At 37.9% G+C, this 27,409-nt stretch overlaps 1 protein-coding gene across 3 annotated transcripts in view; it reads right to left on the bottom strand.

Moving 5' to 3' along the window:
* GRM1 (glutamate metabotropic receptor 1) overlaps positions 1-27,409 on the bottom strand; it is a 462,337-nt gene that overhangs the window by 101,760 nt on the left and 333,168 nt on the right. For all 3 annotated transcript variants that reach the window (XM_019831358.3, XM_045058172.1, XM_003986626.5), the window contains one exon: positions 8,903-9,138. In XM_019831358.3, coding sequence (XP_019686917.1) covers positions 8,903-9,138 — 236 coding nt within the window. The remainder of the gene's footprint in view (positions 1-8,902; positions 9,139-27,409) is intronic.

The raw sequence follows: 27,409 nt of genomic DNA, 5'->3' as shown, positions 1-27,409 counted from the left end.
GAGGAGTGATATATTCATTGTTTTGATTATGGTGGTGACTTCATTGGCATATACACATGTCAAAATTTGTCAAACTGTTCATTTTAAATAAGTGCAGTTTGCTATATGTTAATTATACCTCAGCAAAAATATACAAATAAGGGGAAAAAGTAAACGGGCCATTCTCCAAGTATGTTTGGTTTACCCATCATGAAAAGACTATAACCTCTTATGATAGCTGAAATTATGACTTTACTTCATGTGAGTTTTCTTAGCGGAAAATGTGCACAAGACAAGAAATGCAAAACTATTCTCCTGGTGAGAAGCAGTACAACTTATAGGATATAGAAAACCCATATGTAGCCATTTGGGAATATCTAAATACATACTACTCTTTTATGCCAAGGTGAACTCTTTATTAAGAATGGCCATAGGGGCGCCTGGGTGGCGCAGTCGGTTAAGCTCCGACTTCAGCCAGGTCACGATCTCGCGGTCCGTGAGTTCGAGCCCCGCGTCGGGCTCTGGGCTGATGGCTCAGAGCCTGGAGCCTGTTTCCGATTATGTGTCTCCCTCTCTCTCTGCCCCACCCCCGTTCATGCTCTGTCTCTCTGTCCCAAAAATAAATAAAACGTTGAGAAAAAAAAAAAAAGAATGGCCATAGATTTTGGGGTGCCTTGGTGGCTCAGTCAGTTAAGAGTCTGACTTCAGCTCAGGTTATGATCTCACATTCATGAGTTTGAGCCCTGCATTGGGCTCTGTGCTGACAGCTCAGAGCCTAGAGCCTGCTTTGGATTCTGTGTCTCCCTATCTCTCTGCCCCTCCCTACTCTTGCTCTCTCTCTCTCTCTCAAAAATAAATAAACATTAAAAAAAATGAAAAAAAAAAAGAATGGTCTATATTTTAATCATTAAAAACACTCATTCTCAAATTCATTCAGAAGTTAGGCTTGACCATAAGAGGGAGCATTCAATTTTGGAAATATAAAAATTGTTTAATAGGGAGAAATTAATCTAATTGATTTATTAGTAAACAAAACCAAATTTATTAATAACAGGTACATAAACCTTAGGCCAATCTATAAGTAACTAGTTTACATAGCGAAAGGTTCGGTAGCATATCCAACATTGCATAATTGTAAATTAAATTTTTCTATTAAAATGTAAAACAGTAATAGGTCACTGCTTCAATAAGTGTTGGAGACCTCAAAAAAAATCCATTTTTCTACCTGAAGTCTACATCTTCTTGATGCTAAAAATTATTCAAGTCCTTTGGGAACAGAATCAAGATGTGTATAAACTAAAAGGATGTCCCTACATCTTCATGTCTTTGAATGATAGAACATGTACATGTTTCTATAAATCTATTCAATTATTAAAATGACATGCAAGGAGGAACTATATTGAATTTTAATAGGTGAATGAAGACACACTTGCTCTTTGTAGGAACCAGAATGCCCTATTTGGGTTGGAGGATCTGCGGGAATCACTAAGAAAAATGGAAGTCTTGGCTTATAACATTTTTCAGCTGTTGTAGTTGGGATATTCAGCAAGTTGATCATACTGCAAGCACTAGCTTGTGAATAAGATCCAAATAACCATAGAAACAACCAAACTTGTATTTATGGGGTTAGAAAATAGAATGCAACACTGTTCAATAGTACTCTCTGTTATAATGGAATTTCTTTGTGTATCTGTGGTATGCAAGATGTAGTCACTAGCCACATGCAGGTGTTGATACACAAAATGTGACTAGTAAAACTGAGAAAATGAGTATTTCATTTTATCTTAATGTCAACTTCTATTTTTTTAAATATTTACTTATTAATTTTGAGAGAGAAAGCATGAGCAGGGAAGGGCCGAAAGAGAGAGACAGAGAGAGAGAGAGAGAGAGAGAGAGAGAGAGAATCCCAAGCAGGCTCCACTCTGCCAGCACAGAGCCCAACGCGGGGCTTGATCCCAGGAACTGCGAGAACATGACCTGCGAGAACATGACCTGAGTAGAAACCAAGAGTGTAACACTCAACGATCTGAGCCACCCAGTCACTCCTAATTTAAATTTAAATATAAACAATTACACTTGGTGAGTAGGTACTACAGTTGACAGGACAGGTCAAAAGTATTCGGAGATAAGCAGACCAAGACTGTGCTTATAGTATGATATTATTTTCAGAGCTTCATCTATGTGTGATAACTAATGAGGTTTTCTGAGAAAGTGTAATGCCCAGAAGGTCAGTTCATGTTTATTCTTTCAACCAAAAGATACAAAACACATCTGCTATAGACTGAATGTTTGTGTCCCCTCCAAATTTTTATCTTTAAACTCTGATCCCCATTGTGATGATATTTGGAGATATGATTTAAGGAGGTAATTAGGTCTTGAGGGTAGAGACCTCAGAATCTCAGGATGGGATTAGTGCTCTTATAGGAGAAGAGCTTGCTTCTTTTCTCTCTCCATCATGTAAGGAAACCAGGAAGAAGGCTTTTCACTAGAACCCTATCATGCAGGTCCCTGAGTTTAGACTTTCTAGCCTCCAGAGCTGTAAGAAATAAATATTTGTTGTTTAAGCCACCAAGTCTATGCTAATTTGTTATAGCACCCCAAACTGCTGTATCGAAGACAACATCTAAAGATTTGTAACATATTTCCATTAAGCAATTTCTACCAGCACTGTGTGAGAACCTATGACTTTTAGGTTTTGAAGCTATTGGTTTGTCTCAGCTATAACTGTGCCCCATTTGTTAGCACTTCCAGAATTTTGAAGTAGAATAGTCTTACTGCCTTGGATCAGGAGGCTTTAAATCTTCTTCACTGAAGAATTTATAAAAATGTTTGCTTTCGTTCACCAGATATAGGGTACGATATTGTATCATTCCTCCTGAAGGGGGATAAGATTTAGAATTCTGCATTGGGTTGAGAAATTATGTTCCCTAAATTAAATCAGCTATTGCTCTATTGTCTATTGCCACAATAATGCTGCATAACAAACCACCCCAAGCCTTAGTGGCTTAAAACAACAGGTATTTATTTAGTTCATGAATCTGGGGGTCAGTAGGAAGTTCTGTTGCTCTGGGTTGGACATGACTCATCTCGGTTGGGCTCACTTATATGTCAACAGTCAGTGAGTGTATTGGCTGGAGACTAGTTTAGCCAGTATGACCTCAACTAAGAGATCATCCTGTTTTTGCTTTAAGTTCTCTCTCATATTCTAGAAGGCATATATATATATATATATATATATATATATATATATATATAGCTGAGGGAAGATCCCAAGAAAGAGAACAATAGTAGGTCAAGCCTCTTAAAACCTAGACTTAGAATAAGCTATAAATTCAACCAAAATTCAAAAGGCAGGGAACAAAATTCTACTTCATAATGGGAGAAGCTGCAAAGTCGGATTTCAAAGAGCATGGATACAGGGAGGGGTGGAAAATTGTGAAGCATTCCACAAAATCTAATTAATATACCAATTTCTTGGGTAAAGGCAAATGATATTCTTCAAGAGTGCATACTGGCATTGGAGTCAAACTTCCGAAAGTATAGAGAAGTTATTACCCTAGAACTTATTACCCTATAAGTTATTACTTATAGGCTGTAGTAAATAAGAAACTGTCTCAATCTGGGTCAAATTATATTAGACCCATCTTATCCCACTTCACACGGTAAGTTGATTCAAAATGGAAGTTCCACTGAAACCTACTCATCAGGCAAATATGTTATAAAAATTAGTACCAATCTAAAAATTGTGAGTGACAGTCTCCAAGCTGGGAGAAGAGTACCCACAGTTTGGGGAAATATTAGTCTCTTCAATAAATGGTGTTGGCAAAGCTGGACAGCCACATGTAAAAGAATTAAATTGGACTATGATCTTACACTATAAATGCACACAGAAAAAACTTGAGAGACTTGAACATAAGACCCAAAACCATAAAACTGCTAAAAGAAGGTCTTGGTAATAATGATATTTTGGATTTTGATACCAAAAGCAAACATAAATAAGTGGGACTACATCAAACCAAAAAGCTTTTGTACAGCAAAGGAAACAATTAACATAATGAAAAGCCAATCTCTGAAAAAGAGAAAATATTTGCAAGTTTCATATCTGATAAGAGGTTAATATCTAAAATGAATAAAGAACTCATACAACTCAATAGCAAAAAAAAATGATGAAAAAAGGGGCAGGGGATCTGAACAGACATTTTTTGAAAGAAGACATACAGATGGACAATAGGTACATGAAAAGGTGCTCAACATCTATAACCATCAGGGATATACAAATCAAAACTACAATGAGATATCACTTTACACCTGTTAGAATGGCTATTATCAAAAAGACAAAGAATAACAAATGCTGCTGAGGATGTGAAGTAAAGGGGACCCTTATGTACTGTTTGTGGGAATGGAAATTGGTGCAGCCACTCTGGAAAACAGTCTGGAGGTTGCTCAGAAAGTTAATACAACTATCATATGATGCATCAATTCCACTTCTGGGTGTTTATCTCAAGGAAACAAACACACTATCTTGAAAAAATGTATTCACCCCTATGTTCATTGAAGCTATTTATGATAGCCAAGACATGGAAGCAATCTAAGTATCCTTCAATGGATGAATGGATAAAGAAAATGTGATATATATAGTGATAATGGATGATAAAGGATACTAGAGTAATGGTTTTACTACATATACAAATAACAAATATTGTGTTGTACACTAGAAACTAATGTTATATGTCAATTATATCTCAATTAAAAAAAAAGAGTACTCATGCTTGGAAGTCTTGAAATTTTGTCACATCAGACTATCTATCACTGTATTAATAGTCCTGAACTGTTGATGAGTATTACAGATACCATCCAAATACTTTCATTATGTTTTCAATAATAGCCAACTACAAGGAAAGATATACTAGCTTTAAAAAGCGTTATGTCCTCCTGTTCCCAGTTGCTATAAAGAATAAGGACAGAAAGTAAAAAATTATGGCCATAAATTCATTGGATTGTGAAAAAGGTCAGTGAGGACAAAGTGAACTCATTCAGTTGATATACTGCTAACCACAGCAAATCTTGATATTGCCATATTGCAAGACAATGGTAAGACATGTACTTAAGGAACCCAAATATTGTCATATTCTAAATATAATTATATATTTAGGAAGCTATAGTGAGGGAACAATCCAAAAGTAGTAACAACAATCATGAAAACTCTGTACCATATTCACTGGTTTGTTTTGTTTTGTTTTGTTTTGTTTTGTTTTGTTTTGTTTTGTTAAGAAAAACAATTGGAAGCAACCTAAACCTCCAGTAATATAAGAATGACTAAGTAATTATAATATTTTCATTGGGTAGAATATTATGGAGCTATTAAAATGGTCATTATAAAGATTATGCAACAACATCAAAAGTAAAGTAGAATCTTAACTGAAAAAAAGATACAGTATTATAGGCACACTATGATTATAACAATGCAAAAGAAAATGAAAAAAGTCCATAGAATTGCAAGTGGTGCTGGTAGGAGTTGCCTTTTGGAACCTCTTATTTTCTTAGAAGTATTCATATCATTTGAGTAATTCAACTTCTGGAAATACACTTTAAGAAAATTATCCAAAATGAGAAAAGAATAAGGTGAGGACTAGGGAGAAGAATTTTTTAATACCTCTCTGCAGCTTTTTTAACTCATAAAGAACTGAAAACAGCCTAGATGTGTCAGAAGAATGAGATGGTCAAATAAATTAGAGTTTATATGTCTGCAGAATGTTATATAGCAATTAAGAATAAAAGAAATTGGGGCTCCTGTGTGGCTCAGTCGGTTGAGCACCCAACTCTTGATTTCAGGTAAGGTCATGATCCCAGGGTTGTGAGATTGAACCCATGTGCTGGGCTTTGCACTGAGTATGGAGCCTGCCTGGGATTCTCTCTCTTTCTCCCTCTGCCCCTCTCCCCTGCTTGAACCCTCTCTCTCTCTCTCTAAAATAAAATTTTAAAAAATGGAAAAAAAATGAGTGAAAGAAATCAGTGACAAATTCATAAATGTAAAGAAAAGGCAGTATTCATTCTAAAAGCAATATAAAAATAATATTAGCTATATGATTTATAAGTATATGTGGATAAAAATATACCAAAAATTTAACAGTATATTTGCTAGAAATACATCAAAAAATTAATAGTAATTAATAGTAGTTATATAAAAGAAAATTATTGATGCTTTTCATCTTTCTTACGTTTTTCTGTATTTCCAATTTGTATATGATAAACTCAGTACTGCATATTACTTTGATAATCAGAAAAAAATTGTGAAAGCCTAGATAGGAGAAAAATAAAATATCCATTTTGGCACCGTATAAGGGTGGTTGATTAAGGTTTCTGTGCTTGTTTTTCTAGTTGCCACATCTTGGAATATAGTTATGCTAAATTTGTAATTTCAAAAACTATAATATTTAACAAGGTAATCCACGCTACATCTTATTTTCCTTCTTGTAAGACACGATATTAACAACGACACTTTACACTTATGTAAGGATTTGCGAAGTATCTCACTTGTGTTACTTCATTTGATTCTCACACCTGTGTAAATTAGAAAGTGTTATCATGCTATAGTTGCAAAAATTGACTCAGAGATTAAATGAGGTCCTTCAAGTTTTGTGGCAGATTATTAACAGAACCAGTGTTGGCTCCAGTTGGTTATGCTTCCAAATGCTCTCGCAGTTTCCATGGAATCATTTTCACAATTCTCATCAGGAAGGATAAAGCCCTATGCCACTGCAAAAAATGCTATAAACAGTTAAGACATTTACTGGAAGAGAGTGACTTTGATTTGCTTTATACCTATTCTCTCCACTGTCCTCACAATGATTAATTTTTTTAGAAGTCAGGCTTTGATGTTTTGGTTAGTACCTTTCCAACACTTTCTCCAATCCCTTGATATTCGCAACTAATTAAGCAGTGATGTAGACTGTGCATGAAGTACTTTTTAATTAGCCACAGTGATTTGCAAATTATTCAGCCTGGGCTCAGGACCCTTAATATTCAAACTGAAAATCTAGTGCATGTAAACTCTTTATTTAAATAGTGACATCTGAGATTAAGCTCAATAAAGGTTTCTATGGAAATGAACTGCAATATCAAAACTTTCCAAAACATTGAAATGACCCAATTAGAAGAGGTAAAAATAAGTGATAGAAAGAGTAGCTATCAATAGAATGGAAGGGTTCATTTCACTTCTGCACATTAATTTTCATAAATGTGTCTGCATATTCATTAGAAGACTATGCAATTCACTTGCTATTCAAGGATCTCAACTAGATAAGAATGATACATGAAGTAAAAGTTTAGTTGTTCATCAATAACATTGAAGCCAATTTCATAGAAATGCAGACATTAAAACTGAAGAGCAAAGTAAATATACATGAATGTATACACACACAGATAACATAAACACTGCTAAAGAAAAATTAACGATAAAATTCTAGGATTCCCGTAGCAGAAACGATCAATAAAGTTCATGAATTAGTTCCAAATAGAAAAGTTAAATAAGCCTTTGATCTTTCTTAGAACTAAGAACAAAGGGAAATATTTCCTAAGCTTGACTCCAGAATGAAATGCAAACATAAACATGTTTATAAAAGGTTGTAATCACATAAGAAGGTCTTAAAAATAGCTCTGAGCGAAGCAAAATATAAGAACAGTTCATGAATGTGAAAGTTTTAAATTTTCTAGTATGAACATTAACCAAGTTCAAACTTTAACCTTGACATTTGCATGCACTATGACAATTGAAAACCCAAAATGGTTTTTAAAACGTACATGACTGCAGAATTCTAACTTTTGTTTTGAAAGCTTAGGTCACAAGATACTTTCCTGGAAATCCTTATGTAAAGACATGCAAGTACTAATCTAAATTTTACTAATAGAACACAATGACCAAGTGACATATATAGTTGCAATCCACTAATAGCCATCTCAAACTTAACCCATCCAAAATCTAGTTCCTGATCCTTCTCGCTTTTCCTGTAGTCTTTCCCATCTCAGTCCTGGCAATACCACCTTTAATGCCTGTCCATCATGCTGTGCTGTCAACCCAGTATAGACAACTGGCTTTGAATGGCACTGTGGTATACCAAAGGTGATCTATTTTTGCCACATTAAGCAATACTGAAAAAAGACAGGGGACATCAATGTCTCTATGCAGTAATGATAGCACTCATGGAAATTACTGTGTTAAGAAATCTGTTAAGAAGTATGGTAAGTTAGTCATGTTAAGTACAGTAGTTCCTGGGGTGGGGGGGTGCGGGTAGGGGGGAGGGCAGAAAAGGACATCCAGTGGAGTTCACCAAGCCCTGAAGACCTGAAACAATATGCTGCCCTTTTCTGGCATGCCTTCAGTGAGCAGTGCATGGGAATTATCTGTCCCACTGGGAAATGTCACTCCTATTTGCAAATGAGAGTGCAGAGTTTCTGGCCACCTACGTCCACATACACATACATATATGTTCGTGGTGTGGCCCTGGATGTCATTATCTCACCTTCTCCAGACCTGTATATTGAAGCGAGTCATAAAGAAGAAAAAGGGGTCAAACCAGTGCTGCTTACTTATGTCTGTGGTTAACATTTCCTAAACATGCTTGCAATAAAACCTCTTCCCTCTGGCTTGAATAGTAGGTACCTGAATTCTCAGTTTGCTTTTCCTTGACCTACATTATCTCTTCTTACAACCTGCTCCACCAGAGACCAAAGTTGCCTTTCCAGAACATAGAAACATGAATCCTCAGGGCAATGCACACACTCTCCTCATTCTAGCTATTTTATAAATTAAGATGGTAAGTTAGTCTTTGGAACTCCAGCCTTGACACCTTCTACTCTCATTCAACAAGTTGCAATGGAGATAGAGTTGTAACTTCTGAGTCAGTATTTTGTGAACACGTATTACCTGTGCAGATTCTTTTAAAGTTGGGATTTTCCAGAATGTGTCCTGGTAGGCGGCACTGGAACCGATGTTGCCAGAACTCAGGGAACCAGGGATTCCTCGTATTAGTGTCCAGCCTCAGCTTCAGGAAATAATCATCAAATGACCTGACCTCTGGAGATTGCAGCTTTATTGTGATTCCCCCGTTGGCTTCCACCTCATAACCTTCAATGACTTCATCTCTGTCTGCCCATCCATCACTAAAAAAATTCAGGGATTGGGGTAGGGAGAGAGAAAGACAAAGGTCTCACAAATAGAGCTCAGCGTTACACGTGAGTGAGGCAATTCAGCAAGGCTGACAGTCTATTTTAAGCCAGAATTGCTACCCATCAATGGCTTTTTTTTTTTTTTTGGTGGAGAGTAGTAAATTCTGAAATAATAAAGTCTTGTTTGTTTTTCACAGTAGTGAAAGTGATGATGATGATAATAGTAGCAATGGCAAGAACTAACATTTATTGAGCACTTACTAGTCTTCAGATTCTCTACTATTCACATTTACTGAGTCAGAAGACGTTCAGCAACTAACTGAAGTCCCAGTGGAGCCAGGATATGGATCCAGGCAGTCTGGCTCCCAACCCAGTGCTCTTTAGGCACAAAACCATCAATTGCTGTCCAAATCAGAATAAAATGAAACCCAGGCACTCAGGGCCTTCACAGTAAGAGCTCAGCAAGCTTTCAAGGTTTCAACCAAGACCATTATATGAGCTGCATTTATAGGGCAGAAAATTGATTTAGCTCAGAAACATGACAACCACAGATTTGGCTCCTGGACGTTGTTCAAACTTACATTGCCTAGAAGTGATCAGATGCTTCCTCTTCAATGTTTTTTCAAAACAGCAGCATTCAAAGAAAACAATCCCACTCCCCAAAATGAAACTAATCCTCCTGCTCACTAAATGGAAGTTAACTGATGTTTTATCCAGTGGGTTCAAATTTTATTTTAATTTGATCACCTTCTAGAACATTCACATTGGTTATGAGTGATGTAGCTCCAATTTAATTCAAGTATGCACGTGAACCAGGCCAAACCTCATGAGAGTGGCTCTGATTCCTTCCCAAGCAGGTGTCAAAAAAAATTACACTGGATAGAGTTAAACAGGCAAACAAGACTTTATTCAAGTATATTCCAATATGCCAAAGACACTGAACTCCCCTCTGCTGAAACAAAAGTTGGGGAGATTTAAGTGCTGGGAGAAGCTAGTGAGCAAGTGCTGGAGGACATTGAGAGGTGCTTGGTCAATGTGATTAGCCATCTGTGTTTTATAATTGTCGTTTATCTAAGTTAGGTTTCCACCTTTCCACAGAAACTGGGAAACAGAGGTCTGCTATCACTTGTGATGATTACATTTCAAAGGATGACTTCCAGGTACCTGAGAAAGAAATTTCTCTGCTGTAAAACTGGCAAGAGTGTAGGAGAAAATGTACACCTCCAAGAGACAAAGAATTTATAATGCTGATTTTTATTTGTTTTATTTTTTCTTTAGAGAGGGAGAGAGAGAACACATGCATGGGCAGGGAGGGAGAGAGAGAGAGAGAGAAAGAAAGAGAGAGAGAGAGAATCCTGAGCAGACTCCATGCTCAGTGCAGAGCCCAAGACACGGGGCTCCATCCCATGACCCTGGGATCATGACCTGAGCTGAAATCAAGAGCTCGATGTTCAACTGACTGAGCCACCCAGGTGTTCCTAACAGCATTTTTTAAATTAAATGCTCAAAGGAAAGGGAAGTCAAGGGGCCCATAGTCAGGAAGAAATTTGTCTAAAGCTGAGTCAAACTAAAGAGAATGTTAATTTTCTCCCTTGGTCAAGAGGTGGATTTATTTACACCCACGGAGTCGCTCCCTGCAGTTTCTGGAACATAACTTACTGTTCGGTCTCTGACAGAGAAAGTGTTTTATCACTTGCTTCTCACAGAGCAGGGATCCGGGCCAAATATAAAAGACTGACCATCGCTTACCCCTTGTTACCTGAGATCAGTTGGGATAAATGTGTCCTCCACTAAGCTGAGTTCACTGGTGCAGTTCTATTTCAGAATCTTCCCAGTGAACCACACAGGAGCTGTATTTTCAATAGACCAAGGGTTGTAGAAGGTATAGCTGACTTAACACGATCCAGAGCTAAAGAGACCTTGAAGTATAGTGTAGTCTAACCAGCCAGACCAGAGAATGTCTACATGCTTTTTCTAAATCCATTAGGATAGATATTTTACAATTTTGAACAGATCTTTCCTTTCCCTTTCCCCTCCATCTCTCATTTCCTCCCTTCCTCCCTCTCTTCCTTCCTTCCTTCTGCATTTACCTAGACGCTCTCCTATGCTCAAGATTCAATTGAGAATAAGACACACTATCCTCTGCCCCTAGTGTTACAGACTTGTGGGGGAAACAAACATTAAACAAGAATTACAAACACTATAAAGGTAAGGAAGGAAAAGCAACCAGTACTATGAGGAGAAGAGTTTGGGGATTTAACTCAGTCAAGTGTGTACATAGGTATGTAAGTGTGGGTGGGGAGAAAGTGATTAAGGATGACTAAGAAAGTTATGTCTGAGCTGAGACCCAAAGGATGTGTGGACATTAGATGAAAAGATGGAGAGGAATTGGTATAGAAGGTTCCTGGTAGGTTATCTAATACACAGGAAAGAGCATGGCCATTCAAAGAATTTGGAGAGTCTGTATGGCTGGAGCATAGAGGAAAGTGTGGCAGGAAGTATGGGCATAAATCCCAGTTTAGAAGCTGTTAGCCTTAGGACTGCAGGAAGTCCTCAAAGTGTTGTAAGCCTATTACATAATAAGGCCATTGAGCTCTGCTCCCTGGTGGTGAATGACCTGAGTCTTTCTAACAAGTCTGGCTTTACTCACCATCACTGGATATGATGGTCAGTCAAACTGATATTAAAAAAGAAGATAGACTCATCTATTTTTCTATATGCTCAGTTTGCTTAGAAAACTTTGAACTAATTTAATTATTTCAATTTATTCATATTATATCATAACTACGTGTATAGCAATTTGAAGACCTGAACTATGGGGTCAAGGGTAAAAATAAAATCCACCAGACTTTCAAGAAATTCTGCTTATGACTATATATTTAAAATCAAAATGACATGAAAAAAAAATTTAAAAAAAAATCAAAATGACTTATAAAGAAAAAAGTTACTTTTAACATAAAATTTAAGCTTGAGGTGTGTTACTCCCCAGGATTCCATATTATGTGAGACTTTTCTGTGTGTGTAGATATAGTCTGAACAAGAAACCCACAATTTTTTTAAGTGTATGAAATGAACCTTCTATGCTGTTTATTTGTATTTCTTTTTTTAAAAAAATCATCCCCAGTTTATAAAAGCAAGTATCATGTGTCAGTGCTAAAAGCAGAGAAAGTGTGACCTCCTGTCCTTTTGCCCTCCAACACAGAGGAGCACATCATGGGAGTAAATCATTGTCTATGAATATACACAATTTGAAGTCGTATGTTTTAGTGGGGTAGAGCCTTAGATCCCCCTTGCCGTTGGCTAAAGTCCTTCCCCCTCACTATAGATGACCTCATTCCAAAATTAGAGTTGGGGTCAAATCCAAGAAATCATGAAATCACGGAGAACCAGGATGTGACCGAAAAAAGTATTCAGCTAGGATTAGTTGGTGAATACTTTTGAAATGTTAATTGTTAGAGGTTTGTAGGAGATATTAAATCTATCACAGATAAGGTTAGGGAATGCTAACAAAAAGTTGCTGAAAAACATCCTTAAAGCACCTGTTTTTTTTTTTTTTTTTTTTTTTTTTTTTATGTACTTAAATCACCTTGTCTACTTGCCAAATAGTATCCACAGAGAATTTTCAAGAATTTTTGCTGCTTAGTTGTGTTGGGATTTTTTTACAATGATATTGTTTTGGTGGATTCTCCGTGAAGCACACTGGAAAACAGGGAGGCAGCAGCTCTCCTTCAACCTGGTTTGGGGGTTTACTCTTGTTGTTGTTGACAGTGGCGGTGGTAGTGTGGACTCTGTGACCAGAAATGACCTGCAGGCACCTGCTCAGCCCAGGTGTCTGCAGTGACTCCCACTGTGCTGCATGCTGAACTCTACGAGGCATATTCACAGCCTCCAGCAGCTTCTGCTGCCCCATCTGCTTCCTGGTGATGAGCTCCTTTTCCTGTCTGGGCTCTGGAAATAAAACTGCATTATGTGGACAAACAGGGCAACCATTTAACAGAAAGCTACAAAATACAAGAATCCTTGTTCCTTATCCCCCTCAATGTTTTTACACAGCAGCTCTTTCACAAGCCTGTTCTCTTACCCAGAATCATTGTTCTAGTCCCTGTGAAATTCCCCAGTCCCAACCCGAAGAATAATATTTATTCCACTGAATAAATTCTGATGGAAACAACAGAAAGGTATCATTTCTAATTCTAGCAATCATAGCTGGGCAGGAGATGTATGAGTGCCACCTTTGCGTTATACAAGTTAAAATCATTTAATAAGAAAATTGATAGTAAACAAACCAGAAATACGATTGTATTCATTTAAAAATTGTTTAAAAACATTTTATAAAAACATATTTACATTCAATTAAAATAATTACAGTCTAGGGAGTAAAGCGATTTGATTTGTGTGGAGTACAAGTAATTGCATGTACCTAATAATAAAGCTATAATTCTTTAAAAATATTCCAGAGGGGCGCCTGGGTGGCTCAGTCAGTTAAATATCTGACTCTTGATTTCAGCTCAGGTCATGATCTCCCTGCACATGAGTTCGAGCCCTGCATTGGGCTCTGTGTTGACAGGGTGGAGCCTGCTTCAAATTCTCTGCCTCCTTCTCTCTCTGCCCCTCCCCTGCTTTCTTTCTCAAAAATAAACAAATATTTAAAAATATATATGTATTCCAGAGACTAGCATATAACCAAGAAAATTAGAAAGGATAATAAAAATATTTTCAGAAACATATGTAAACAAGCACAAAATTCCATAAATACAATGCTAACCATACTTATAAAGGTTGAAGAAACGTCATGTAGTTCAGTTTAAATCATGTGATGTCAATTGTGAGAAATTTTATGGCGGCAATGGCAGCTTTTTCAATAAGAACTCAGACTGGCTTTATTCATTCGACATTTATGCACTAAGAATCTTGTGCGAGTTAGGCATTTTGCTTACGGCTGCAGATACATTGATAAACGGTACAGGTGCGGCCCCTGCTCTCCAGACAATCACAGGGGCAGGGAAGACTAGCCACTGAATACACAATCGCCACAGAGAGTCGCAGCGGTGAAAGGAAAGGAAGACGGGCTACAGAAGAATAGAGAAAGAAAAGGGACATGTCAAGGGAGGTTTTGCCCAAGAGGAAGTAACATCTAAGACGAGAGTCATAGGATGCATTGAAGCTGCACAGTAAAAAGAGAGATGGAAGAAGAACCAGTTTAAGAGGGGACAAAGCAATCAAGCAGCAAGGCTTTCAGTTTGCTTCAAGTGTGCAAGGTAACGCTTAAGACAAGCCTGTGAGATGTTGAAGAACCTGAACATCCTTTTTCTTTTTAAGATTATTCATTTATTTTGGGGGGCGGGAGGGGCAGAGAGAGAGGGAGAGAGAATCCCAAGCAGGCTCTGCTCTGTCAGCGCAGAGCCCGACAGGGAGCTTGATCTCACAAACCGGGAGACCATGACCTAAGCCAAAATCGGGAGTCTGACACTTAACCTTCTGAGCCACCCAGGCACCTCTGAACATCCTTGTTAACGGTTTTGGATTTTATTTTTAAGGTGGTGAGAAATTACGCAGATTTTGAGCAGGGATATGACATGGTTAGGTTTATCTTAGAAAGGTCATTCTAAAATTACTTAGAGTGTAGTTACTTGTGAACGTTCTTTGTTTCTAGAATTCTCAGACAAAAACTGTGGAAACACATTGTGGGTATGGGTGCGTGTGCGCACGCACACACACACGTACACCTATGCACACATGCACACACACAGGCTAATTACATTATAATGTGAAGGCACAGTGGAGATTTGATGAACCAGGAATGGAGATAGTGGTCCAATTAGTTGCTAGTTAATTTTAAAATTAGTTGCTGCCAACTCACCACAAATATAAAACTGACGCAAAATGTAGGTATTCTTTATTTAATTACGTAGGACAGGCACCTAGAGGTCATCAGCCCACTGGAAAACAGAGAGGATGATGAGCTACTTCCCCCTTCGGTTTTCCTGTCCTGCTAGAATTAGAATTCAAACAGAAGCCTCACTTCTAGCCCTATGGTGTTCTGGTAGAAAAGTGACCAAAGTGGAGGGGGGAACGAGATGGTGGCAAAAGGCAAAAGAGGAAAAATGAAGGGAATTCTCAAGAAGTGGAAACTTCACATATGGGAGATCAAGGTCAGATAAGTAATTCTTATTTTAAATTTTTTTTTCAACGTTTATTTATTTTTGGGACAGAGAGAGACAGAGCATGAATGGGCAAGGGGCAGAGAGAGAGGGAGACACAGAATCGGAAACAGGCTCCAGGCTCGGAGCCATCAGCCCAGAGCACGACGTGGGGCTCGAACTCACGGACGGTGAGATCGTGACCTGGCTGAAGTCGGACGCTTAACCGACTGTGCCACCCAGGCGCCCCGTAATTCTTATTTTACCACATGCTCTTCACTCCATCCCCCAACTCACCTCTGGCATCCTGAACCTGAAATTATCTGCCAGCTGGAGACTTGTGACTATGTCCTAGCAGTAAACGTATGGCAAAGATGATAAACATTGCACACAACCATGCACGTGTGGGAGCCTTTCCTAAAACTTCTACAAACCAAGCTTTCATGTATCGAAGACAATTTTAATTTATTTTTTTTATTTCTTTTAACGTTTATTTTATTTTTGAGACAGAAAGAGACAGAGCATGAATGGGGGGGAGGGGCAGAGAGAGAAGGAGACACAGAATCGGAAGCAGGCTCCAGGCTCTGAGCCATCAGCCCAGAGCCCGACGCGGGGCTGGAACTCACGGACCGCGAGATCGTGACCTGGCTGAAGTCGGACGCTTAACCGACTGAGCCACCCAGGCGCCCCTATCAAAGACAATGTTAAGCCAGTGTAAAAGAAGGGTGGGTCCATGAAGGGAATTACTGTGGACAAGTGGGTCTTTTTTCTTCCTTCAAGTTCCACTACCAGGGTAGCATCCCATTCTGTCTCTCATTCAACTAATCCCAGGAGACAAAATGAAATAGGAATTGGTTACTGAAACTTTCTAAGCCTCTGTTTCCCCACCTATAAAATGGTGGTGGAAATGGTATCAGCCTCTTTGAATTGCGTGTGAATTAAAATATATGATCCACGTGAAATATGTAGCACAGTCTAGCACATGATAAAATCTTACTAGATGTTAACAGTTCTTTACCATCAGTCTCCTCACAATCCATCCAATGTGTGAGTTCTATCTAGATATGGGAAAGGTTTCTCTACACTGTGAAGCACTATTCACAGTATGGTCCAAAGACTGGTGCCAGTTCATAAACTGTTACCACTCAAAGAGAAAGTAAGGCAGAGACTGAGACTAAGCATTTAGAAAAATCTATAGCAGTGAGACATTGTTGTAAGATCTAAGAACGTGATCTGTGGCCCCCTGTCATTGCATAGGGTGTAAGCACTTTGTTTTACAATTTGTATGGTCAATTGCCTGTAGCTCAAGCTGTATGCATGCCATATGCAGTAGAACCGTGTCATAGTGTGTGGCATTTCATGGTTACTTTGCCAACTGTAACCCAAAATTATATAAATATCCAAGAACATAACAAGCATTTATTTTTATGCACTTGTTTTTATAATCACTATAAATTTTAATCAAGCTTATTTTATAATCTATCATGTAAGAGTAATTTCTAAATTAGGGAAATACAATTCTCATTATTTACTTTAACTCTAATTATATGGCCACACAGGCTTCACTGGATTTTTTTTTATGAGAAAAGATATACAATCTGCTAAATGTGGCAATAATAGTATTTGAATATGGATAGCGGAAATGATTCCAGAGAAATGAGGGCAAAAGAGTTCTGATGAAATTTACCTGAAAATAAGTCCCCTCATATATTGAATTTGGTTTTTATCCCCAGTTGATGGTGAGGTGCTGAAGCCATAGTATGTTATTTGTGGAGTTGCTTTACCTGATGAATTTGTGAAATCATCAAAATTTACTAATAATTGATACACAAAACATTAAAAGTTAAATGTACAATCAAATAATTCTTTGAAACAAAAAGTATTAAATTAAAAAGCTGATAGAAGTCTATGTTCAATATTCTAACAAAACATTAGTGTTTCATGGGTTTTAAATAAAGTGGCATTCGGGGTTGCTAAGACTGAAAGACACATACAGTTGCCAAGACATCAGTGAATGACTGCATCAAAGATATTTGCTTAGAAATGTTTGCTGATTCCGGTAAAGAAAGTAGCTCAAATTTTACTTTCTGTGCATCATAGCTCGATGATTTCTGAAACTGCCTAATGATATGGAAAACCCAGGCCCTGCATAAAGGAAGCTGGCAAAGCATTCTTTCATTGCAACTTGAGAAACGTGCAGATAAATTCTTACGTGGCAGTTCTTTTAGTATGTGTGCGATTTGAAAATGATGAAGACTTAGAGGAAGAAAACTCTTCTCTTATTTAAATTCTCTTTTAGTTCCAAAGCTGAGAAGCACAACTACCTCTAGATACGATAACATTATGAAGAATTACTTTGTCAAAAAATGTGGCTGGCGGCTTATGTTTTGTACAGGAGTAAGTTCTTCTGCTCCAACTGCCATCATCAGGGAAACATCCTGGAGTAGTTACCTAAGTAGCTTGTGAGAGAATGGAAATCGACGCAATAGTTTCTGTTTTGAGAAGGTCTTGGTGAAAAAAAATCAGCTGAGGTAAACACCACTTAGTGACATAATATAAACTTTGTGTTATGTGAGAACCGATGCACTGAAGGTGGCTTTCACTGGCCCATCAGAACTGATTGTTAGCATTTTTCCCAAATGCTATGTTCTGTGTCTTAACATTGGCAGATTGAAATTGTTCATGATGGAGATACATACTTCAAGGAAATAGGTAACTTCTATTAACTTAGGGCTTCTGTCTTATTGACACCTCCCCCCCACAGCCAATTGTAATAATATAGAACCTGACCATAAACAGCTATTCTTGGTATTGAGAGGAAAAATTATATCAAGAATGAACTCAAGAAAAACAGAACAGTTTTTCTTCAGGATAAGAAATCAGTTTTGTCTCAATATGTAAACATATCAATAGGAAAGCCTGACTTTCTCTATTGACTGATATCTTTGATATAGTTAATGATCTTTAAATTTCTTGAAAAGAAAGAATTTTTTTTTTGACAGATAGGAGCTGACATTTATAAAGGGCAAAATTAAAAGTCAGAAATTTTGAAGAAAAAGGTTTTTTTTGTAGATTGCTATGCCACAATTTTAATTTCAAAATAATTGTCAACAAGTAGAGATGATCTCAGTATTATCATCTGCAAAGTTTTGTCAGCAAATATTTCATGAATTGTTCATGAATTAGATTGCCGTAGTCTCCTTGGGCTGATATAACAACATACTACAGACAGATGGCTTAAACAACAGAAATTTATTTTCTCACAGTCTTGAAGAACAGAGGTCCAAAAGTAAGGTTCAACTGACTCAGTTTCTTGTGAGAGCTCTCTTCCTGGCTTGCAGACTATGTCTTCATGTGGCCTTTCCTCAATGCTTAAATACACACGGTATGAGAAAAACAGAGAGACAACAAGCTCTCTGGTACTTTTTTTCTTACAAGGACACTAATCCTATCGGATAAGGGTCCTACCCTCATGACCTCATTTAACTTTAATTATCTCACTAAAGGCCCTATCTCCCAACACAGTCACATTGGAGATTAGGACTTTAACATATGAATTTTGAGCGAACACAATTCAGTCCACAGCAGATGTAATTTTATTAAATTTGTTACTCGTTTTAAAAATCCTCATATAAGAAATTAGTGGGCCCAGAATTCTTTTATTTCATCAAAAGATAATTTAAATTGAACTAAAAAGTTATGGAATAAATTATTGGAACTAGCTACTGATTAAAGATGACTTTTGAAAATAGAGCATCACTCACTTTACTTGGGATCGAAAATTTTAAATGAATACCCCAAATTCACTGAAATTGCTGCAAAGTGTTTCTTCCATTTCCATCAGCACACCTCTGTGAGGCTGGTTATTCTATTAGGAATGTCATAAAAATTATATAAAGAAGCAGAATACATATGCATAATCCTATGCAAGTATGATAGTTAAACCAAACCATATTAGAGAATTTAATAAAGTCATTATCATATTAAAATTTTAAATATTGATATGCATGGTGTTTGTTAAAAGGGTACATACAGGCATTCAACATAGGAAAACTCTACTTCACTTGTAACTTTTTATTTACAATTATAGAACATCTAAAAGTTAGGAGTATAATAGTAATATTCTCTACTAATCACCTAGGCCCACACTTTCAATGAACAATGAATACTGTTTTGGCAATTCTTTTCTTTGTTTATTTTTACTATATTTACTGAAATGAGATTTTGTGTCTGTTAAATCTAATAATACAACTTTGGGCTTGTATTCTTCATGTCTTTATGCTGTATTTGACTTCCTAGTAATTTTCTTAATTTTATTTTACCAAAGTTCCTAACTAGATTGAAATTAAAAGGAAAGAGGAAGAAGAGGAAGAGGAAGAAGAAGTAGTAGAAGAAGAAGGAGGAGGAGGAGGAGGAGAAGGGGGAGGAGGAGAAGGGGGAGGAGGGGGAGGGGAGGAGGAGAAGGAGGAGAAGAGGAAGAAGGAGGAGGAGGAGGAGGGAGAGGGGGAGGAGGAGGGGGAGGAGGAGAAAATACAGAAGCACGTTCTAGAAGACAAAGTTGTAAGAAATTGTTAAGGGAAAGACTATGCTGGTTCAACAGTTCAAAAAAGAACTCTTCGAAAACTCCATTTGGAAGCTCACGGTAAATGAAGCCATGACCACCAAGTAGAGACTTCATTTTGTTGGGAAGGCTCTGATGGCTTCATTTCTTAGTGCAATATTTTACAGATTTAAATTACAAATCTCTGCTCTCTGTTTTAAATCCCTGGCTGTTTTATTGCCACTGAACTCTTATTTTTCATGTCCCTATGCCATCCAAGTGAAAGACTGAAGTTTCCCAAATAATTGTTAAGAACCAACTGAGGGGAAGCAAGAGACCCATTAGAAAAACAGTGCAATAAAGAGCCAAAGTGATTCTGATTAAAACATAAATCAGATCCCGGAATTTCTCTGCTTAAAATCCACCAATGCCTTTCCTTCTCACCCAAAGTCTTTTGATGAGTACCTTTAAAGGCTCTACACACTCTGATCCTCATTACCTCCCTCATCTCTACTATTCTAACCTTTGCTCTGCTCCAGCCACACTGGTCACCCTACTGTTCCTCAGTGAACAAGGACGCCCTGGCCTTAGGATCTTTGTAGTGGCTACTCTCTGCCTGAAATTCTGGAATTCTCTTCACTTGGGTATTTTCATGGCTCACTCTTTCATTTCCTTCATGTCTCTCAAATATCACATTCACAGTGAGGTCTTTCTCTATTTAAAATTGTGTCCCTTCTTTCTATTTCTTTTTTCTCATTAAAGCTTATCGCTATCAGGGTACCTGGGTGGCTCAGCTGGTTAAGCATCTGACTCTTGATGTCAGCTCAGGTCATGATCTCATGGTCTGTAAGATCGAGCCCCAAGTTGGGCTCTGTGATGACTGTGAGTAGCCTGCTTGGTATTATCTCTTTCCCTTTCTCTCTCTGTCCCTCATGTGCTCATGTGGGCGTGTTCTCTCTCTCTCTCTCTCTCTCTCTCTCTCTCTCTCTCCCCCAAAATAAACTTAAAAAATTAAAAAAATGACATTGGAAAGCTGCTTTTAAAAAAACTTATCACTATCTGGCATGCCATGTAAATATATTTTCTTTATTCCTCTAGTGAAATGGAAGCTTCATTTCAGAAAGCAGAAAGGTTTTTATCATTTTTGTCCACTAATGTAACCCAAGCAATTATAAGAGTTGTTAGCTCCTAGTAGGTGCTCATTATATATTTGTTAAATGAATTAATGAATTAATGGATAAAAATGTATGAACCAATTTGTATTTAAGAATTCATAGAGAATACTCTAACAGTGATATGTGGGAGGTGGTTCATACCAGCTGGCAAGAATCCATTGTTAGCATCTTTTCCCAGCTCTGTATTGAGTAATTTCATGTCGGAAAGTTGAAACTGGCCATACTGAGAGTATTTACTTCATGGGTATATCAGATTTTCTAACAAAGTACCACAAACAGGAAGAGTCACACCTGAAATTTATTCTCTCATAGCTATAGAGGCTCTAAGACTGAAATCATGGTGCCAGCAGGATAATGCTCTGAGACTCCGTGTAGAATCCTTCCTTGCAACTTCTGAGCTTCTGATAGTGACCACTCATCCATGGCACTCCTTAGCTTGCAGCTACATTGCTCCAAACCTTCTCTCTGTGATCACATGGTGTTCCCCCTCTGTGTGTCTGTATCTCTGTGTCTCTTCTCCACTTATAAGGACATCAGTCATATTGGATTAAAGGCCTGCCCTACTCCAGTACGACTTCATCCTAACTTATTACACTTGGAACAATTCTATTTCCAGATAAAGCCATATTTTGAGGTATTGTGGATTAATAATTTAACACGTCTTTTTTGAAGACACAGTTTAATCCATAAAAATGAGCAAACACTAGAAATCAAGGCTTTATTGTTCTGCTTTGTTTCATTTTTGAAGAGAATCAGTTGTTAAACATTTACCAGCACACCACTAAAACAAGCTGTTACATTTTCTCTGAAATTTGGGATTAGTTGTAAACTCTGACCCGTTAGATGAGCTAAAGGAGATCTAAATGATTATTGTTTAGTTCTAAAATATCCATAATAGAAATTAAAAGCTATTATTTTTAAATTAACATTTATGAAAGCTGTAGTTATATAGTTAATACATTTAGATCACTTTATTTTTTCACAAGGGTAGACAATTACATGCTAAGAAGCATCAAAAAATATAAAACACCCAGAAAAATGACCAGTTTCAGCCTAACAAATACTATAAAATTTTAAAAAGAAAATGTAAGTTTATACCTGTAGCTATTTGAATTTGAGGACAATAATTATAACTTTTTAAAAAATGTTTACTTATTTTGAGGTGGGGGGAGAGGCAGAGAAAGTTCGAGGGAGAGAATCCCAAGCAGGTGCTGTGCTGTCATCGCAGAGCCAGATGTGGGGCTCAATCTCACAAACCGTGAGATCCTGACCTGAGACAAAATCAAGAGTTGGCCGCTCAACAGATTGAGCCAGCCAGGCGCCCCATGATTACAGCTTTTGCATTAGAATCACATATGTACACTTATGTATGCTTCAGGTTCCTCAGCTTTGATAAGTTGAATTGTAATGATAAGTTGAATTGTATCTAGGAATTAGTAAATCATTCTAATAATACAGGAAAATGTATACAAAGTTATCATATATCTGTATGGTACTTTTTTATTTTACATTCATATAATTTAGAGTAAATTTGATTCATTGAAGAACTAATCTAGATCCTCCAACATTAGCTGATTCAAATCTTTGGCATTCTTTCATTTAATAAATATTTACTGATGTCCTACTTAGTGCCAAGCACTGTTAGGTCCTGAAAATAAATTACTGAATAAGATGAGAAATATCTTTGCTCTTATTTAAATTCATAGGTTGGATTTCTACTTCGAGCCTAGACAGAGTAACAAATACCAAATTCATTTTTCTGTCGGCGAGAACTAAAACACTGGACAAAATACATAAAATAATGGCTCTCAAGACATTTTACAGCAAGAGATGCAAGACAGTGATCTCCATGAAGTGAGCAACAAATGAGACGAGCCCTAAACTATTTTGAGCCTACTGCTTGGAGGTTTCCAAATCATGACTCAGAAAGGCAAGGGAGAGAGGGGTGGGAAGGCACGGACTCAGGCACAGTCCAGCGGATTCACTGAGTTCAGTGACAGAGTTGAATGTCAGGAAAAACCAAGGTGGCCAGACTCCACAGGGCAAAGCACTGGAGAGGGAAGAGCTGCAAAGACAGAATAGTCTGCAGTAATTCTCCCAAAATATTCAGTTGAATATTAGACAGCCCATGCATGTGATGAAATTACATAAGACTGAGGAAACAACCAACCAAGAAAATTTGACTGCATAGTGCCTGGAGATCACACAGAGTTGGGAATAATAATTATTCCCAATAGCCAGAATGGAAAAAGTCATGTTTCACAGAAAAATGGCTAAAGTACTAAAAAGAAACTTGCCCCAGTATTTGGGAAAAATTAGTCTTGGACTAACTGCTTCTCTGGTCTTGGCTAACAAAGCTTAAAAGCAAGATGAAAAAGGACAAAATTATTTCTAAGTAACGTCACCTCTTCCCATAAGTAGCTCAAGAATATTTTTAAGAAATACAAAATATTTAGTATTTAAAAAGGTAAAATTCACAATGTCTGGCATCCAATAAATATTACCTGGCATATAAAGTGATAGATGGAGTGAGGGGGGAGTGAGATATTAAAGTGACAAATAATGAAAACTTATCACATGATGATATAGGTTAGGTAGAGTGTTTTTAAAAAGTCCTGTGATATAAATGAAGAGGGGATATTGTACACTGGGTGGTCAGGGAAGCGTCTCTGAAAAGATAACTCTTCAGTAGGTATCTGAAGATATTCTAAATTCTCTAAGTCCTTGTTGGGCAATGAGAAGGTGTTCTCATTTTGGTCACCCAAGCTGATGAGCGATCCTGAGAGCAAAGCTGGAGAAATCTGTCAGGCCACTGAAGCTCAAAGCAAGTCACAACTCTTACCTGCACCTCAGCATACCCCATTTTCTTTGTAATTATGAGCCCAGAAATACCTCCATGTTCAAATTACAAAGATATCCCAAGTTCCTTTCAGAAAAACTGTAAAATCATGCTCTGAGGGAACTCAGTATGGCTCAAAAACCGCATGGTGTTATAGCAAGCTATCACCTGTGTGATCCCACTAGGACTAGGTCAGAATGGACCCATTTGGAGCTTAAATTCTGTAAGGTTTGAATTTGAGGCTGTAGCTTTTGACTTTACTGGTGTTAAAACTGAGCTATCCAACAGGTTCCACCTCATCACTAAAATTTCCATCACCATTTATTTTTTAGTGGCCTCTAGTTCCAAAGCAGTCCCAAGGTTGAGAGGAGGGGTCTGCTTAGAGACAGCGGACTGGAAGCAAGAGCTATGCAGGTTTCTGTGAAATAGAAAGATCTACTTTCTATGTACATGTGTCTACTTTCTGTGAAAGAAAAATCTACTGTCTTTATGGAAGACAGTAGATAATCTAACCCCACTTGATTTAATAGCACTTGATCTTAGCCAAAAGGCTGAGAAGTAATTGATTTAATATTAGATGAGAAAAGGGCATATGAGTATACACGGAGGCCGAGAAGGTAGGTACAATGACTAATAATGAATAAGAGGCTTATAAGATAAAAGTAAAGGAGGAATGAGTTATGAAGATCCTGAGTTATTATCAGCAATCATGTGTGGCTGGGCAGTTTCTTGAGTTGCAGAGTCATTGGGTAACTAAAATGAAACTCTCAGATGAGAGTTCTCACAGCAAGAATAATTCTTCAGTGCCACAGATAATGTAACTTTGTGTCCTCCATAGCTATTTGTAGAAGAAAGGAAGGAAGGAAAGAGCAGAGGAAGGGAGGGAGAAAAAGGAGTAAGAAATGAACATATGAGGTCCACAGTGGTGGGGAAGTTATCAGTGCACATGTGGAGAGCTAAGTTTCCAGTGCTGCTTTCTTTCTCATATTCTGAGATGACAACCATGCTGTCAGGGTGGCCTGCAGTTCTTTCTTTAAACTGATTCCTTTTTCTTCCTGGAACAAAAGGTCAAAGCACAGCAATGTGTGGCTTTTCAAAGTGAATCCAATGGTTCAGTAACTTCATTCATGGATTCTCTTAACAGACCCAATTGAAATTTCCCTAATCTCTAATTTCTAGACCCTACCATTTGAAGGGGGAAAAGTATTCTTGCCAACTTCACATCAATAGATATGTGACATTGTTAATTCACTGTAATTGCTCAAACTATTACTGATTTTTTTCATTAAAGGTAGATTTTTTTTTTATTTTGCTAAAAATTCTCATAACATGGTCAACTAAGTTCATATATTCTTCTTACTACAATTACCTGGAAATACAAAGTAAAATATGATCAAGAACAAAAAGCAGTTCTCAGGTGCTGGAAATGGCAAGCAGAATCAAAGCCAAACAGGGGTGCCTGCGTGGCTCAGTCAGTTAAGTGTCCAACTCTTCGTATCAGCTCAGGTCATAATCTTATAGTCATGAGATCAAGCCCTGCATCAGCCTCCACACTGAGCATACAGCTTGCTTAAGATCCTCACTCTCCCTCTCTCTCTGTCCCTCCCCCACTTGCATGCTCTCTGTTTCTCAAAATAAATAAATAAACACTGTTAAAAACACAAGGATCAAAGCTGAACAATAAGCACGAGGTAATGCAACAACAGCCCACAAGATCTTGGCTTGTGTAGAGAAAACCCTAGAGAATTGGAAGTGGGTTCTAACATCCATCTGGTGATGTGAAAGATGGTTTCATGAACCATGGAGGTCAGAAGGATTGACACTAACACCATAGTATAAAGCTGGGAGATTGGACAGTTTGCAAAATCCAATCGAGTGGAACTGAAAAGTCTTGCCCACCAGACTGAGGAGACCTGAAGTCAGTCCAAGGATGAGGGTTGAGAAAACATAGGGGAAAGTCACATTGTACATGTGTTATAAGCTATATGGTACAAAAGCCATAAGCACAGAAATTATCATTAAAAAATGGCCTAAGATTATGGAAGCCCTCTAGAACCCAAATGAAATGTCATTTAAGGTCAATATTTAAAGATACTTTCAAAATCTAAGGAACTTTAAATCCTCATCAAAAAATAAACCTACTAAGATAAACTCATAAATATGTGCATGCATGCACACATACACACACACACTATATTAACATTAAATCTAGAAATGGATTAAAATTTCCTTTTAAAACACAACTATTCTAAAACTACATTGAAAAACCTAAATCTACGCTATTAGAAATTCCAAAAGCATAATGATATAAAATGGTTGAAAGAAAAAGGATCAAAGATCTTACTCCTGGAAAAATGGCAGTAACAAAATTAAATTCTCTGTAAAAAATCAATTTCTAGAATATGGCAGAGTAGGAGGATCCTAAATTCCCCTTGCCCCACAGATACATTGAGAAAACATCCACATTAGTGTAAATAACCCAGAAAATGACCTGAAGACAGGCAGAACAGACTCTTTACAGCTAAATGCAGAGAAGAGGCCACATTGAAGAGGGTAGGAAGGGCAGAGACATGGTTGAGAGCCAAAGTGACACAGTACTGTTCCATCAGAGGGACAGACACCACTGGTACGGAGAGCCAGAGGCAATAGGAAACTGAGTCCCTCCCCTTAACGAGACAGTACGACAAACAGATCCACCGAGATACAGAATAGAAACAGCAGTTTGAAAACACTTAGGTATACGGGAAGATTTATTTACAAATCTCAGAGCATCTGCTGGAGAGCAGGGACTTTGGGACACTCCTCCAAGAACAAAAGAGCTGGCAAGCACCTTTTTCTTCCTTCACCCCCTGCCCCCGACCAGCATAGATACATGGACACTTGTGGGAAGCAGCACAACCCAAATACTCCCCACATAACTTGCTAACAGCACACCCTTGAACTTTTCCACATACCTACTCCCTTCAGCTTAGCCCTGACAGGAGTTTTCCCAAGTAACTGTAAGCCCCCTCCTGCAGCAGGCCTATGAAGACTTTGCTGGCACCATGCATCCCATCCCTGTGTTCCCCCTGCTCTCTAACATGCCCTTGGCAAGAATGTATCCAAAGCAGTGCCATGAGCTTGCCAGTGTGCAAGCAGGTGCAGTAGGGGCCAACACCATTCCAAAGTTATTCCTACCTTGGAGAAAGGGGAATATAACATTACACACCAGTCTGACCACAGCCCTAGCAGTGGGCTGGGGACAGACATCTGGTTTGACTGCAGGCCCTGTCTACCAATAAAAGCTTCTCAGGGATCAACACAGGAAAAGTGCCTGCAGTTTGGTGCTATAGGAGCTCTGGAAAATGCCTGGTCTAGTGCAACTCAAATCCAAAGAAGCCCCAGACTGGCCCCTTAACAACACACGGACCAAACACTCCCCACAACAGGCAAGGAGAGCCATTGCATAACTGTACTGAAGGCAAACACAGCTGAGACACTATAGTAGGGTACATGCAACACACACAGGAGAGACTCCTGAATCATCAGGTTCTGGTGAACAGGGGCATTGCAAAGCAAGATATTATAGGAC

This window comes from Felis catus, chromosome B2 (assembly GCF_018350175.1).
Source record: "Felis catus isolate Fca126 chromosome B2, F.catus_Fca126_mat1.0, whole genome shotgun sequence".
NCBI classification, from domain to species: Eukaryota; Metazoa; Chordata; class Mammalia; order Carnivora; family Felidae; genus Felis; species Felis catus.
The sequence above is the reverse complement of the archived record's forward strand: the minus strand, read 5'-3'. Positions and strand labels throughout refer to the sequence as shown.